Source organism: Periophthalmus magnuspinnatus, chromosome 13 (assembly GCF_009829125.3).
Source record: "Periophthalmus magnuspinnatus isolate fPerMag1 chromosome 13, fPerMag1.2.pri, whole genome shotgun sequence".
In the NCBI taxonomy this organism is placed as follows: domain Eukaryota; kingdom Metazoa; phylum Chordata; class Actinopteri; order Gobiiformes; family Gobiidae; genus Periophthalmus; species Periophthalmus magnuspinnatus.
Window position 1 is genome coordinate 9,404,971 of NC_047138.1, and position 16,474 is coordinate 9,421,444.

Genomic DNA, 16,474 nt, shown 5'->3' on the forward strand with positions numbered 1-16,474 from the left:
TAACCCAAAGTAATTTTTAGACTTACCTAAGTACTATATGTTTATAGGTTGATATGTTTTAAGGTTTTGCTCTCCAAGTACCTCAAAAAATAAAGCAATACTGCTAAATTATCTGTTTTTGCAGAAATTAAGGTAATTTACTTTCTTTATATTAGAATTGATCAAAACGCTCTGTTTTCTCTTTTCTCCATTAATTGCCTTATTGTCTCAGGCCTGGATTAAAACTGTCCACATGCATGTCAGCTGACTCACAGCCTCAGCTCTGCAGTCAGTACCGTCCACTCCGGCATGCACAAAAGCGGACAGCAAATTAAAGTGGTAATTACTTTTAAGCCCAGAAAGGTGAAGGATTGTATGGCAGGGAGCAATGGGTCACTGTTGAATAGAGAATAGCGGCGCGGCAGACAGTGGAAAGACCGATATGCATCTCAATGAAATATGGAGCAGCGTACTCAACAAAAGACCAAATGACTCCTTAATGGCCACATGCCCTCAAAGAGTTATTGTCTGAAAGATTTAGAATATTATCTACTCTATGGCAGTTATCTTTAAACAGCCTTTTACACTTATCATCCATGTGAGCCGCTGTAGGGCATCGGAGGATAAAACGTTTCACTGCTGTGTTCAATTGGTATAGGCTAAATGCCACTGTATAGTTTTCATGGCTGGAAAGTAACTGAATACTTTTACTTAAGTCCATTTGTTTTAAAATATGTCATTTTCTTAATATACTAATAGGAGTTATTGCAGACATTGACCTTTGCTCGTTAATTGTGTCCTGTAATATTTCAGTGTGTCCAGATTAGACTTTTATTAGTCAACTAATTATTTTATTAGGATTATAAGGCTTTATATGGACCACAGCAGAGAGACTTGGAGTGAGTTAGGTGGAATTTTGGAAGTGACTGGACAGTTTAATCTGCCTTTTACTGCCTTTACTCTGCCGTGTACCTCTCTAAATGCGTGCAATGTAGTTTTTGTGTTTTTTTCATTATTTTAAAAGCTTTTGCCATTGCAATGCCACACCCCCTTTTGGTTGATTAATCGATGCACAGGCCAGATCTTTAGTCGGCCAAGGATTTTGTTTGCAGCCCTGGTTGGCAGTTGGGCCACCTCTCTCATCAGTGCAACTGCCATTGTGCCACTGAACAAGACACAATGGTCTTTATTGTGGATGTACACTGGTTTAAGAATGTCTGTCTTTGAGCTCACTGAGTGCTTATTGAGAGGAAAAAGATTATGGTAAAATCCACTTGTTGCAGTGTGCCAGTATTAAAGTCAAAATTATTACAACATTTAGGATGGATCAAATTTAAAAACAGGGATTTGCAAAATTACCTTCAGTAGGTGGAGTCTCCCATTGGTCCAGGAGTCGTCCATGGTCCATTTTCAAAGACTGATAATGACTTCCGAATGGCAGCTGAAATGTCTAATTCAAAAACAATGTCCAGACAACTACCTTCGAAACTTTTCTCTATCATTACCTTCAGTGCCTTTTTTACTTTTGCTTCAATGTTCTTCAGATTTTAATCTTGGATAAACTGGAAATCACGTTGAGCATGTCATGCTGTAAAGAGGTTTAAAAGTACATATTTTATTGTGTTCTGAACTCCTGATTTTTGCCTTTTCTTCTAATATTTACTCCCAGCTTTAACATAAAAGTATGAAAGTACTGTTAACTAAATCAGAGCTCTGTTGAAACATATTACAGACTAATTACTGTATTTATATGTGATTATGCCTGAGCCGGACATAGGGCTGTAGAAACACTCTCACTCACCCTTTGTCTGTGCATTCTGCCTGAGCACTCTTTACATTCACCCTCTGCATGTTAATAAAACGTTTCAATATGTATATTACGTCTGATGCACAAGGCGTTATTTCGGGAAACATTTCAGCAGAATAACTTCATTTCTATTCACCGCACAGATGGGAGAGTTTTAGCTGTAAAGAGCCTGCCTGTCTTCACCTCCTGAAGAAGAGAAACAACGTGCCTGCTGCTTGTAGACGCCTTGTCAATATGTTCAACCTCAAACATAACACTGTGTATCTGTCTTTTAATATTACTGACCTCTTCAAATGTGGACTGTGTTTGGACGAAACAGCTGATAAAGGTAAAGGTTAGAATGTGGTATTTCTAGCCTGTTGCTTTGTTCTCACTAGAGGTAATGAACAACATATAGCAAACAGCAAATACATTTTACTTTTGGTAATAATGTCATGTGGGTGACTTCTGTGTCAGGAAGAACTAGATCCTGATTGGAGACTTAGCTGAATGTGTTCAGGATTGCTTAGTTCAGGAATCAAATCCAGGACCAGTGTTGGCTTTTATTGTTATTTTTTTTCATGGCATTATTTGTTCTGTTGCAAATCAAGAGTGTGCATTGTAACTATTTTGGAAATGCGTGAGGTTAAGACTTTGTAGAACATAAGTATCACCTCAGTAATAATATAGTACTCAGCTAGTTTTGACACTAAAAGAACACTATAGAATAGAAGACAATAAAGCTGTTTCAAAACAAAATATCAGTACTTTCATAGATTTTTCAGATTTTTTTTTACTAGTTCTGATCAAATCAAGACCCTTTTAAAACTTTTGAAGTGATAGTATGTCACTTTCTAGAGGTGGAAAGTCACCTGCATAATTCCATGCAAATAAAAAGTTACAGCCATACTTCAGAAGATTCTCCATGGAGACAGATATGTTTTATGTCATACTGTGGAAAATTATTGCCAAAGGAACAACATTTTCACAAACACAAGTAGGATTTGGTCCACTCCAGGCCAAATAAGAGTCAGGCTTGTGGAGATGCAAGCCTATTTTGGAAAGGAAAGGACACACGTTTTGTTTTGTTTTTTAATTCAGTGCAATAGACACTCAAAAAGTAACTTACTATGGCTTTAAGGAAAGGTGCTCTTTTAAATTATTTGATTATTGATACATGCTGATAGGGGCATCTTATTTTGTGTGCAAGTAACAACAGTCATTATTTTGCCATCAGTTATACAAATCCATCTCTCCCCAAAGCAAATGCCTGGATGTTCATCTCAAAGTAACTTGGACACAAGCCATAGAACATGAATGAATCATATTCATACTAATACATTAATATTTACTTTTAGCTTAAGTTTTCCAAATATTGTGTGTGGAGAAAAAACTCTCTTTTGCATCCCTCCATTGGCCTGTCTGCTCTGTTGTCATGTGTAGACAGGTGGAGAAACAAGGTCAGTTATGGGTGTGACCACTGACTCGCCCGTCACACACCACTCCACAGCATATACCACTGGGCCCTGGCACAAACACTGACTAAGGATTTTGTTTCCTTTCTATTAGCTTTCCCATTGATACTCCCTGGAATACCCTGATTTCTGAAGGGAACACCTGTAGTAGTGCTCCGCCAGGCTAGCCTGCGGTGCTAAAATATAATCCTATGAGCTCCCCTCTCTCTCACACGCACACACAGACACACATACTCCTCCTCAAGGACGCCTGGGGAAGACTTGGAGGACAAAATCACACAGTGCCTCTCCCAGTGTCTCAGGCGCGCTCCACTTCTGATGCAGACAGAAAGCATTCACACACGCCTTAGCCTCCTCCGCACTCTTAAGCTCAAAAATATACAGGAAGGCCCCTTCACTGTCCCCCAGAAAAACAGGCATTTTCGGTGTGTTGTCTCCCCTACTCTCAGCTGTTTCAAGCTGTTGAGTGTGTGCCTGTCTCTGAAGGGGGCTCTCCGGGACACTTTGACAACCTTATTCACTTGGCTCTCCCCCTTTCGGCCGCGCCAGAGCCCACACTGCCAACAATGGTCCGGGAGGGTGGGAGCGGCGCAGAAAACACTGAATGCATCTTCATTTGCCTGAACTTTTCACACGTCCCTCTCCTTTTGTTGTGACCCGGGCCGTTCCCTGGTCTCCCCTGTGAGCCGCTCGGACAGTTTCCGCTGGCAACACGCAGCCAATGGCCTCCCTCCTCAGCCGCACTTCCCTCCTTCCCACAATGTTAAGCCCATTTTTAGCTTGACATAATCTGAAATGGTCCTTAAGTGAATTTATGTCTACCTCAGTGCATTAACTTGTGTTATTTCCTCTTTTATGTTGCCTTTCTGTGGCGGGCGTTCTAAGAGGCAGCGTGAGCGAGGGAGAGATTTGAAACTCAGACCACGGAGTAGACAGCCTATCAGTATTCAGTAGCAAAAGTGAGTGATGGAGGAGAGAAAAGGGAGGAGGGCTGATGTATCAATATTCTGAGTAGTGTTTGAGGGCAAGGGGAACGAACACAGGAGGGGGGACTTGAGTGAGTCTGAGTGTGATTATTTGTTCACATACACATGTGGATGTGTGTGCGCAGATATGCTATGGAACATATATATGGAAGCTATAGCCAGGCTGCAGAGAATCGCAATGTATGTCTATCACTGATTACAAGAAGGCAAGGCTCAGATGACAAGGACTCACCATGCATGTGATGATCACATTAAACTCAATGTTTTTTTTGTTTGTTTTTTTCATTTAACATTAGGCAGCATTTACCAGTAGCATTCTAGAAAGCTATTGTTTCAATGAGCCACACTTTGTAATTCAAGCACTTGTTGCACTGAAGGCTCTTAGGTGCCGAACAGAAACATTGACTGTCTCTATTACTGTTTATACTGCATACGCTTAGGACAATGTCACATACAAAACACAGGGATGTACAGTTTATTGTGTAGCAACACACTTGTCATTATGCTGCTTAACTCTGTTTAACACAATACATCAGTGGTTCCTAAAGTGGGAACTACTTGTCCTGAGGCATAAGCTGGATTATTATTGCTCATATAAATAATAATAAACCTGATTTAACAAGTTTTACAGGTTGAAATGAATACTGACATCAATTTAATTCCACTGTTAGGGTGCTGTGTCATTTGCATGGTTATTTTGGGAGTCCCAGGTTCAAAGGTTTGGAACCCCTGCCTTACATTGCATATTGATCCATAGACTACTGCACCACAGCTGTTTCTTACTGTTGTATTTGAATGTGCTTATTGTAGAGCCCTCTTAAGCACCTGCAGGTTTTCCATTGTTAGTAGAGCTGGTACTATTCCAAAATATCAAGCAAAGATACACTCATTTTTAGAGCATTTGACGAGGGATGTTTAGAGAGAATGTTTAAATTTATGTATCCTAACAAATGTGTAGTATTTTTGTTATTTTGTGAATGTAATTTGAAGGAAATTGCACTGATACGACTTTCTCCTGCTCTGTGCCTCAGGTTGTTCTAGGATAAACCATCCCGACGCAGCGTCCTCCGAAAACAAACATGTGTGTTGTGAAGCTGTGACAGGAGTTTACTACACATGAGTGTGATGGAATCTCCCACTTGTTCCAGTCATCCGCTCTCCCTCCTCCTTTGGCTCTGGCTGCTAATCAGCATTTGAAAGGCAGCTTTGACAGTGAGAAAGAAAAACTGGAGAGGGAAGGAAGAAGGGGAGGTTGGGGTGGGAGGGGAAGGGGGGGTAGTTGTGGAGGGGGGTAAACGAAAAAGCATGAGACACAGCAGCGGCGTTAGGGAGGGACGTAAGAGGCACAGGGAGACTGAGGCGAGGGGGCTGTACAAGCATGCCTTTTATATTTACTAGTGACTGAGAGGGAGCAGCTGAAGGCACAGACAACCGGTGCGCGCGGTGGCTTTCCCAAGAGGAAATGAAAAGAGCGCTGCAAGGAGAGTAGTGAATGAGCGGGAAGAGAGAGAGGAGAGAGACGAGGAGAGCTGGGGCGTGCGATGCCGGCTGGAGCGAGCGAGAGAGGAGAGGAGGAGAGAGAGAGGATTCACACACTGCCGGGGTCCTAATCCGAGTCCATCTCCGAAGAGCAGTGTTGGAGAAGTGAGTCTGAGAAAAAAAACACATACACCAATAACAACACACTCGCTCACCTCCGGAGTCTGCGGCCATGTGCTGCCCCCCCGCGCTGGACATTGTGAAAGTCGAAAGGGCGGTCCACTCCATGCTGCCTCCCCTGTCCGACCGTCCACTGTTTGTTTGCTGTTTTTAGGATCAGAGACGGAGCTCAAGTGGGGTTTCTGCTGGAAGAGTTGGGATTGGAGAAGGCGGACTGGACGGGACAGAGACCAGCGAAAGAAACTGGAAAGTGGATAAGAGCAACAGCGGCAGCTTGGAAAGAAATGTCAGACAGGTGAGTGGAGATAGTGAGATTTGACAAGTATTTGTGTCGTGCTCGCTTCATACACATCTGACACTCTATGCTGTCCCATCAGATTTGGGTTATTTTTATCACTATGGCGTTGATTCTTGTATGTTTTCCCATGCAAAAGTTGGTCTGTTTACTTTGATACACAAGTTTATTTGTCATAACTGAACACTGCTCTTGAGACACATTTCCAGATGCAATTTCAGATTTAGTTAATTTTGTAACATTTGTTTATTATTTAAATTCAGTTAAAATAGCTCTAGTTCTAGTTTAAGACCTATATGCTGTTGTTTTTTTTAATATAAATATGCAAGGATCTGCAAAATGTGCCTATAGTGCGGTCACGTTACTAATAGTGCACATTCTAATTATTTGATTTAAGATAATTTCACATAATTTCTTTGATTAAAGCACCCTTTCATCCCCACATGACAGTTTTGCACCTTTCATCCGCCGCCCGCCTCTGAATTTTTCCGATTAACATTTTCTCAGCGAAAAGTTCCAATCTTTGCTTTTTCAGATAAGCCAAATAATTAAGTGCCTTTATGCTTGCGTGCTGCTTGACTTTAATAATAATGGCTCCTCTCTACTCGGGGATAAATGAGATGTGGTGTGTGCGTTCCTCCACCTGCACTCGCACAATTGGTCACAGTTTAGTGCCTCAGTAGTGCTGGTGCCTGCGGGCGCGTTTCAGCAGGTGGTCCCAATCGGCAAAACGACTGTGACGAGCGAGCAGTGTTGAGCGCCGTGCGAAAAGTAAATAACAACATCAAACCAGCGCATTTCAGGCTCCCGATCAGGAATTTCAGTGTCTGGAGCTTTGGCAGTTTCAGTCAAAGTGAGAACCTTGCTAAAGTCATTCTGTGATAAATGCTCCGTTTAGTGGGATGTTAGATCTGTAGAGGCTTTGTGATCGGAAATTCTACTATTATTTGTGTTGTACAGCGTGGATTAGAGTGCTTTTCTTTCCTGATTTTTCACTGTCAAATAGAAGTGAATTTATTATAGTCTTAAGGTGACACCCAGGATTCCATGTATATGTTTTATCAATATAACTTCTATAAATTAGGATGATATGCAGGTTGTTAAAGGATAAATACAATGAAAGTTTGTATTTAAAACTGGTAAAATTGTTGTGGTAATATTTATTATTTATAACGCAAAGTTTTTACACGTGTTAAATGTTTTCTATTTTCTAACCCTATGTTACTTACTCTGATACGGTTGATATCTCCAGTAGTTTTAAATCACAAAAATCTATTTACACCCACTGGATTGTCCTCTCTGTAACTCAGAACTTGTATTATGGTCTAACAGCTTCCTCAACTTAATACGTAATAAACTCAACATAATTTCATTATAAACCCATAATATACATTCAGCTAATTATGACAGGAAACAATTCAAGATATTGTAAGATTCTTTGAGGTAACTTTCTTCAAATCACTCCACGCCAAACAATAAACCGCACTTATCAAAGTGCAGTAACCAAATGAAGAGCGTTTAGCAGACTGGAGCAGACAGGAGCTTTAGTGAGTCACTGACAGGTCCACAGGTAGACACGTCCCTCTTGTGCTGCCTCTGCCTCAGTGTTGACAGACAGTTGCTGGTCGTGCTCACGCCTGTGTGTCTATGCTAGTGTGTGTATGTGTGCGTCTCTTTGCATGTGTGTGTGTCTCTGTGCTATGCTGACAGACAGCCACAGAAGGTGTCAGTGCAGTGTCAGGGAGATGTGTTTAGTGTCACACTCGGCTGACCTGATCTCCGCTCGGACTGTCCACTCCTGCCCCGCGTGGCTCCTTACATAACCCCCGCTGTCATTCATACTCCGGCCTGAAGGGATCCACTGGCCCGCGCACATCCACATTCACGGAGATGGACGTGCTCACCATTGTGCACGTCATGTATAGGCATCTCACAATCTTTTTAAACTTTCCATTTTAAACTGTCTCTGTTTTTTCCATTTATGCCATCACATCAAGCGCATGTGTCTAATTGCAGCAGTGTTTCTGAAAGTATAGGAAAAGAAATAATAGCTGGGAGCGTTGAGTGGGAATTGTAGTATTTGTGCAGTTCCCCCTCTGCACTACTGACACCTACACAACTTGTTCAACTCTTTATCAACAGTTTGACACTGGTCTGAACTCTGACTTCTGCCCCATGTTAATTGATGTGTCTCCATTAGCATGTGGACATCTCTCTGCTACAGTTTGGATTTTGCTTTCATCTCGTGGCTCATGTTGGTTGCAGCGTTTGTATGGGAGGCAGTCTCTGACCCTGTGTGCTGCGCTCTGGCCTGTGGTTATTTGGAGGTCAGTGCTGATGTGGTCCCAGCCTGCGGGAGTGGATTTACCATCTTCAGTCTTATAGGAGAGTGCATCCGCTTTGCCTGTACAGCCACATTTAGAAGTTTAGTTTTGGTCTGTTTCTTGTGTCCATTTGGAGTTCACAAGCAACTTTTTGGAGTTTTTTGGAATATTGTATGCCAAAAATGTAAACATATACTTAGAATATTTGAATTTTAATATTTTCTTATTTAGCTGTTAAGTCGTAACGTAATTAACAATGTCTTTTTAATGCCTCTTAAAACACTGTATCCTTGAGTGTAATTCCTCATTTTTAAATAGAAATATTTTAACTATTTGCTAAATTGTCGTATGCACATTTGAAAAAGAATGATTGTTTTGGTGAATTTACTTTGCTTATAATTGCTTGCTTCTCTGCCCAGTAATTACTGTGCTTTTGTCCTCACCTCAATGCGCTTTGTTGGCGTTTATTAATCGGTGCTGCCATTCAGAAAGCAGCATTTCAAATCAGGATAAGTGTAGTTAATGAAGTTGATTTCACATCCCGTAGAGAATAAATTTTTAATAGTCCATAGCTTCATGTTTTATACAGTGTAGGTGAAGTTTCTTTTGTGCGGACAGAGGCCAAGGTGGACGGTAATTATGACAGACATGGATTGCATTCTTTGCAGATCCACGCCCGTGAGGAGTGGACATCAAAGCACACTTCACCAAAGGCCCTTGTAATAAAAGAGGAGGGGGAAGCAGGTATTGATTACCAAGGAAGAACATTAGCAAATCTCTTTCTCTCTCCTTTTTTTATGTGTATCTTTGCTGTATTCTACCCCTCACCGTCCGGTTCACTCACATTTCTTCCTCCTCTTATATTCCCTCCATCCCCCATCCACTGGCCATCTCCCACTTATCATTTATTTATCACTGATCTCTTTATTCCTCCAGTTTAGGGAAGGTCCACACAACGAAGGTGCCCACTCCCACAGGTGCCCACTCCCACAGGCTGTTTTGCAGGCCATTTCTTTAGCTCTTCCTCTTCATCAACATGGTGGTACCTGGGGGCGGGCAGGGTCATGCCGGTCCAATCTAACGCCGTATTGATTCCATTAGATAATTAATGACCCACGCGGGGGCCAGGGAGGAGCGTGGAGAGGGCTGTGCGTGGAGGCACAGAGTGTGTGTGCAGTGCTAGTGGAGGGGGGTTACCAAGGCCCTTGAGACTTGGAGAGAACCTTGGGTAAGGAATGATCTAGAGTCGCCAAGGTCAACCGCAGCCGGCGCTCCTATACGGAAGCAGAATGCCGAGTGCGCCGGAATATGGAATATAGAATGCTGGGGCGAGAGAGATCTTCATGTCCAGCAGCTGTCGATTGATCAGCGGCTGAAAAATTGTACATTAAAAAGTCTTTTGACTTCCAAATCCTGAGGTCTGACCAGGGCCGTAATGCATGATAAGTAGTTTTCAGCCCTCCAACCAGAATACCAAACTTCATCTCCCCGGACGCTCCAGACACTCATTTACAACTACTCAACAACATGAAAGGCCAGATAGAAAACTAGCCACATTAGATATTCTGTGCGTGTTATTTCAAACCATGTTTTCTACATCTTCTCTGATATTGAACGCTGCCTGTTTGATAAAATATTATTCTCAGGAATAACTTAGATCTGCGTTGTATCTGCGCTCTCCTGCTTTTACCTCTGGTCAGAGATAATTAAAGATGACTGGTCTGTGTGGAGATGTCCAGAAATTGAGAGAAATTTATGAGAGTAAACACTACCAAATAGCCGTCATGAGGCTACATAAGCTCTTTGATAACCAAAGCCAACCTATGTGTCTGCTAAGTGTTCTGATGTGTTTCTTTGATCCTACTTTAATCAAAAAGTGGTGTTTTTTTTTTGTTTTAAAAGTTTGCTGGACTTTGACCTAGCATGGCGGCAGCATAGATGTGGTGTCATGTCCTATGAGTCCACCTCTGTGTGCACATTGACAGTCGGGGCCAGCCTCTGTATTGGGCCCCAGGGGTTGAGGAGATGAGGCATAAAACAAGCATGTCTCTACCTAGGGGAGCTGGTGGCACAGCACCCAGCCTATTGTCTATCTGCGTGCCGTTTGACTTAAATGTGTTCATTTGCCTGATGCCACCGACTCCCTACGGGGAGGGGCGGGTTCGCCAAGAGGAGGGGCGCGCTAACGAACCTCTGACAGCTGGAGGCCCTAATTAAACGTCCCTGCAGAAAATAAACAGAGCACGAGCCAAGCAAGCAGCCAGAGAGAGAGGGCACGCACGGTGTGAGCGTGCTCTGCAGTGCCGTCCTCTGCTGCTGCTGAGCCCCAGCCAAGAGAGCACGGCCCTATAGGCTAAGGGTCCCACTTATCTACATACAGCACAGTCATAAATATGCAATACTGCAGCAACACATTGTGAACACCTGCAACCATGCTGCAAACAGGTTGATCATTTGTGTTCATCCTCAAATCAAACCTTCTTTTGATCGGGCCAGTCCTCCTCCTCTGACACTTTTGACATGCCTCTGTGCCGGTCGCCAGTCAGAGCATTAGCAGTCTATTTGGGTGAGTGCATTAATGGAGCGGCCAACCTGTGACAAGGTTATGAAGCTGATTGAATAATTACTGTGGAGGCCCCTGTCCATTACGCCCCTGTGTGTGCCCTGATAGAGGGAGGCGCCGCTCGAGATGAAGAGATATCTGAGATACAAAGATGGGAGGATGGATTAGATAAGCTCAGATAGGGTCAATTAAGAGATAAACATACAGCTATGGGTGGGAGAGGGCCTGGGACAGGGAGAATTTGACAGGAGATGATTCCCCTCGCACTCTGTGATCCCCCTGTACTGTATGGGCCCTCATTTAAAATGGAGTGCAGTCATCCTGGTGAGCTGGAAAAGGTGACAAAGGTGAAGTTGTTAGACAGAGGTGCAGCGCCCTTTGCTCTGCCCTGTCTCCTCTTTAGTACGTGTCCAGAACAGACTGTCAGGGCTGCATGCTGAAGCTGGTTGAGAAATATTGTTCCCTTTTACTTTATGCTAGACACAAACTATCAAGAAGTTTGGCTGAGCAGAGTAAATCACATGAGTTATGTCTTCTTGCCATGAACAGATTGGCAATCCGTGCAAGAAAATGTGATATGATTTGGTCACAGACTATTTGCTCTCTGGCAAACAGCACATTTTGTCAAGCTCCAACAGTTGGCAATTCATTCATTCATGTACTCTGACAGGTGTACGCGTAGAGATGCCATCAACCTGGGCATTATTTTGGACAGGACGCATTTTTCAGCCTATTGAGGCATTATGGTTGTGTGAAAGCGCAAAGTGCACACAGGATTAGTGGAACTGAAAATTTACATGATCTGACTGCTAGGTTAGTGAGACTTTATTTACCTATAACAGCTGATTTCAAGCAAAGTTGGGCAATACTGGCCAAAAAAAATATTAGCATTTTTTGTGAGTATCCTAATTATTCGGACAATATTATGTCAATCCAAAATAAATGTGTTAAAACAAGTCTTTAAATGTATTAGATGGTTTAATTATCATACATAAATGAAATGACTTTAAAATTACCCACAAAGATGGAATTTTTTGTCCATTTTCATTTTTAATCAGCTTTTTTATTATAAACAATATACCATTTTATTCAAATGTTGCATATTATCAACAACACGATACATGATATTATCCATATTTTGATCATCTGACCACTTCTAATTCTTCTAATCTGCCCATTTACACTACACTACAGATTGTATACATATTTCACTCATTGCATGACCCAGTGAAGACACACACACATCCTTAAATGTGTCAGTTCAGGTCAGTCTTTATCCCTGACCCCAGACCATGTTCCAAAGGAAGAGTGAAAATTTACTTTAATCCTCAAATACATAAATCCAAAGGTACACGAATGACCCCATCTCCCCTTTGAACGGCTTTTCCCCTCTCTCCGCTGCAGCCTTCATTGACTTCTCTGCCTTTGAAACCGATCCAACAAGTTTTCATGCATACATTACATGTTGTTTTAGACCGATTTGTGAAATGATATGTGCCAGACCTGCTGAGCTCCTCCTGACTCCTCTTAGCTAGGGTCAGGGTCCACATACAGTATAATCCATTTCCCTGCCCTGCCAAAACTCCACTGACTTCATTGTGCTGACCCAGCTGTGGCCAAAGATAGAGAGAGTTAAAGAGTGAGAGGCAGAGGGCATCCCGGGCCCAAGGGCACGACACTGGGGCGCTCGGGGCCACGGTAGCCCTTTAAATGTCAGCGCAGAGTGGAGGCAGTGATCGGAGAGTATTGGCAAGATCTGGTACACAAGTGTGCAATAAGAGGCTATCAGGCACTGGCTATAGACAAGGAGTGTTTTTTTATGATTTGAAGTCGGAATTTATATCAAGAAACAATTGCACATTTTTTTTCTTTTCTCATTGTGTTCATTTACGACCATGACTTTTATCACAAATAACACAAGAAGCTTCTACTTAGTTTTTTTATGTATTTATTGCCATAGTAAATAATCAAAGTTTTTCGAAGCTATACACACCATCGTGCATAGAAAGAGAGTTAAATGTCTTGCTTTGGGAAACAAAAATAGGATACATTTGGGGTGAGATTTTTGTTGTCAGGCTAGAGATGATGTAAATGTTGATATAAGAGTGGAAAATGTGTTTCCGATAAATGACTCGTTGTGTATAATCATTTTTAATATAGCAATATACAATATAACTGATGTTTGCTGCAAAACTTTTAGCTGTCACTAAATACTACATGACATATTAACGCAATGCTTTCTTCTTTTTTACAGGTTTGATTCCGTTGCATTCCCAGCCAATCAGAGCCTTCGTTAGCACGGGCGTTGGCGAGTAATTGGGAGAAGGATGGCGACCATGCCATTTGTTAGTGAGGGGAAGTGCGTGAGCGTGGAGTGGGATTTCCTACAAGGACTTCTGGCCAAGCCTCCCACCCTGCCATGGTGAGGCTGCACACATCCTGACACTGTCTAAGCTGGCGTGCATGCCCATGAATTAATGCACACAAGGTGAAATCCATGCGCCGTACAGCCAGACAAGCCGTGGAACAACTCCATCAGTAATACACAATTCACCCGCGCCAGAATTGCTCTCCTCGGTGCAACATATAACCCGCTTTGTTGCCCCGCTGCCAATCCTGTCAGAGCAGCCAATCCCCTCCCCTTAGCGGGAGATTAAGTAAATTTGGCTGGAATTATTAATGGGCAGTCATTTACAGGCGGATATAAAAACTAAGCAGAATCAATGTGTGTATATTGATTGCTCTGGGTGGCTGGGGTCGAGGCGGTATAATAATGAGATGTTACAGGGTCTGGCAGCAACACGACACACGGAGGAGGAGCGCACACTGAAGACAGAATACATGCACTGAACTCTGATTAAGTTATGAACATATGTGTTATAGTGGCTCACATTGACGCTTGCTCAGCTGGTGGCCTTTTTATGACAAGAATCAACAACACGGACACCAGGGACAATTGCCCGGTCGTCTGCCTCTGCAGCCTTTCACCCGGTCACACGCACACTCGCACACACACACGCACACATGCGCACACACACCCACACACATGCACACATACGCACACACTTTATTCTTGCGCGGCACCGGCACAAATTGTGAAGTGGCTGTGACAACATAATTCCACCACTCAGGCCCCATTGAGGAGAGTCAATATCCAATCAGAGAGACAGGCTACCTGAGCCCGGACCCCCCCGCCCTCCGCTCCCCGCCACACGGCCCCTCCCTTCCCTATTGATCCCTCAATCACAGCCTCCGCTCAGCAGCCCGGGACCAGATGAGGCACAGAGAACAGGGACAAGGGAGAGAGGGAGAGATAGAAATATTGTGCGCGTGTTCACATATAGATTTTGGAGCAAATGGCATTATTAGGACTGGGCTCAGCAGAAGAAAGGAGTTTGCCTGTAATTACCAGGCCATTGTGCCAGAGTGCGAGTAGAATGGAGATTGTTTCACATGAATTGCGGCGACCATTACCATTATATGTATTTATGAAATGAGTTTTTCATGACTGATACTGGGGTCATTTATACAGACTATGAATCAATCAACAGGTGGGCACTAAATGGCTATTATGAGATACCCTTAACCACTTAACACTGTGCTGATGCAGACATTTCTTCTACTATTTGACTCTCATTTTTTCTTCTGCTCAATGTTCTTGATCAGTTTTATTGTACTTTTTGTCCCTCTTTAGCATTTGTCTCTACTGTCTCTGCTTTAGTCTCCAGAACCTGCGTAAAGAGAAGTCTCGTAATGCAGCTCGTTCGCGGCGGGGCAAGGAGAACTTTGAGTTCTTTGAGTTGGCCAAAATGCTGCCATTGCCAGGCGCCATCACCAGTCAACTGGACAAGGCCTCTGTCATCCGGCTTACCATCAGCTACCTGCACATGCGCACCTTTGCCAGCCAGGGAGATCCGCCCTGGAGCCCCCTTCTGGAGGGCGATAACAACTGCAGCAAAGGTGAGCGACATAAATGTGCACTGTGTGTATCATTGAAGGAGAAATAAGTCTTGTGTTTTCGACCCATCCCTCCCTGAGTTTTTAAAGCCAGTTCTCTGTTTTTAGCCTACAGTAATGTTCATTTTTGGAGTAGATTTAACATCGACGTCGGATAACAAATTTATCCAGGCATCGGACCAGAAAAAAGACTATGCTGTTTGTAACCCCGTGGAACATTTTCCTCTGCCCATTTGGCTTGAACGAATTAAAAAGGTGAAACTGGTGACACATTTTCAGCTTGTCAAAAAACCTGTATTTAAAATGCCATCGCTAAGAAACAACACAAAAGCATACTTATTCACACTTAGCAGCAACTGTGTTGCCAACAGCTGTTTAGCTTTAATTCCTGTTTTAGGTCACATTAGTTAAGTCCTGCCCATACAGACTTGCCATGCCACAACACTGAGTTCGCACAAGGACAATTATGTAGTGCAGTGTGAGTGACCATAATGAGCTCTGCTGGTACACATGGCCTGTTTGACTGATGTGTGTCTTCTGTTGGTCTCGTGCCATTGATGTGTCTGTTATGGAGAGAATGTGTTGTACGTCAGTGAATGAGAGCCACACAAACAGGAAATATTGGTGTGGTTTGTAATGACAGAAATTAACTACATAACGAGGACAGTGTAATTATACAGTCTGTCTAATTGCAACTATTACTGGGGGGAAACGCTGCAGCTACAGTACAATTAGAGCTGTGTTTGTGTGTGCATCGGCTGCCAGTTCTAGTCTCATATGAGGAGATGTGACGAAGGTTGTCTCACATTTGAATAATGCTCTATAATACTATGTGATATACAAGTTTCTTGATGTTTACAAATCAGTTATTACAAAAATGATATGTACTTTTGTTTATGTTATTATTTCTGATGAGAAACTGATGCTGAAACTATTGAACTATATAAATGCAATATTTTTCCAAACTTTAATATGAAGAGCATTATAATATCAGTTTTAATTCCTTTCAATCTTGTCTTTTTGGGGTCTCAGCAGTTCATACCTGACAAGTACTTTCATTACTACATATATTTTTTTAAATACTAATTGTAATACACTTTGAATTATTAAATTCTTATCACACTATCTAGTAGGGTTGTCAAAAGCATCAAAAATCAGATACTAACTGCTAACTAAAACTAGTATCGAAACTAGATACTCATTTAAGAAAGTATCAATACTGAAAAAGTGACTGAATAAAAAATGTGACCGTTCCTGAACAGTTTTATTTTGAGTTTTATCTGAACTAGTGTAAGTACCATGTGGTATAATAACCAAATACTATTGTTTTGTTTTGAAAATTACAATATTGTCCAAAAAAGAGCTTTTAAAATGATCATATGAGAAACAAAATCAGTATCGAGTCTATTCTTTTGTATCAAAACAAGAATCAATCAAGAATAATATCTAG

At 42.4% G+C, this 16,474-nt stretch overlaps 1 protein-coding gene across 1 annotated transcript in view; it reads left to right on the plus strand.

The window, feature by feature from the left end:
* The first annotated feature begins 5,647 nt into the window (after positions 1-5,647).
* The window catches only part of npas1 (neuronal PAS domain protein 1), a 32,638-nt gene continuing 21,811 nt past the window's right edge, over positions 5,648-16,474 (plus strand). Inside the window, exons 1-4 of the mRNA XM_055226051.1 lie at positions 5,648-5,870; positions 6,040-6,180; positions 13,322-13,489; positions 14,789-15,027. Of these exons, the coding sequence (XP_055082026.1) occupies positions 13,395-13,489; positions 14,789-15,027 (334 nt within the window). The 5' untranslated portion in view covers positions 5,648-5,870; positions 6,040-6,180; positions 13,322-13,394. The remainder of the gene's footprint in view (positions 5,871-6,039; positions 6,181-13,321; positions 13,490-14,788; positions 15,028-16,474) is intronic.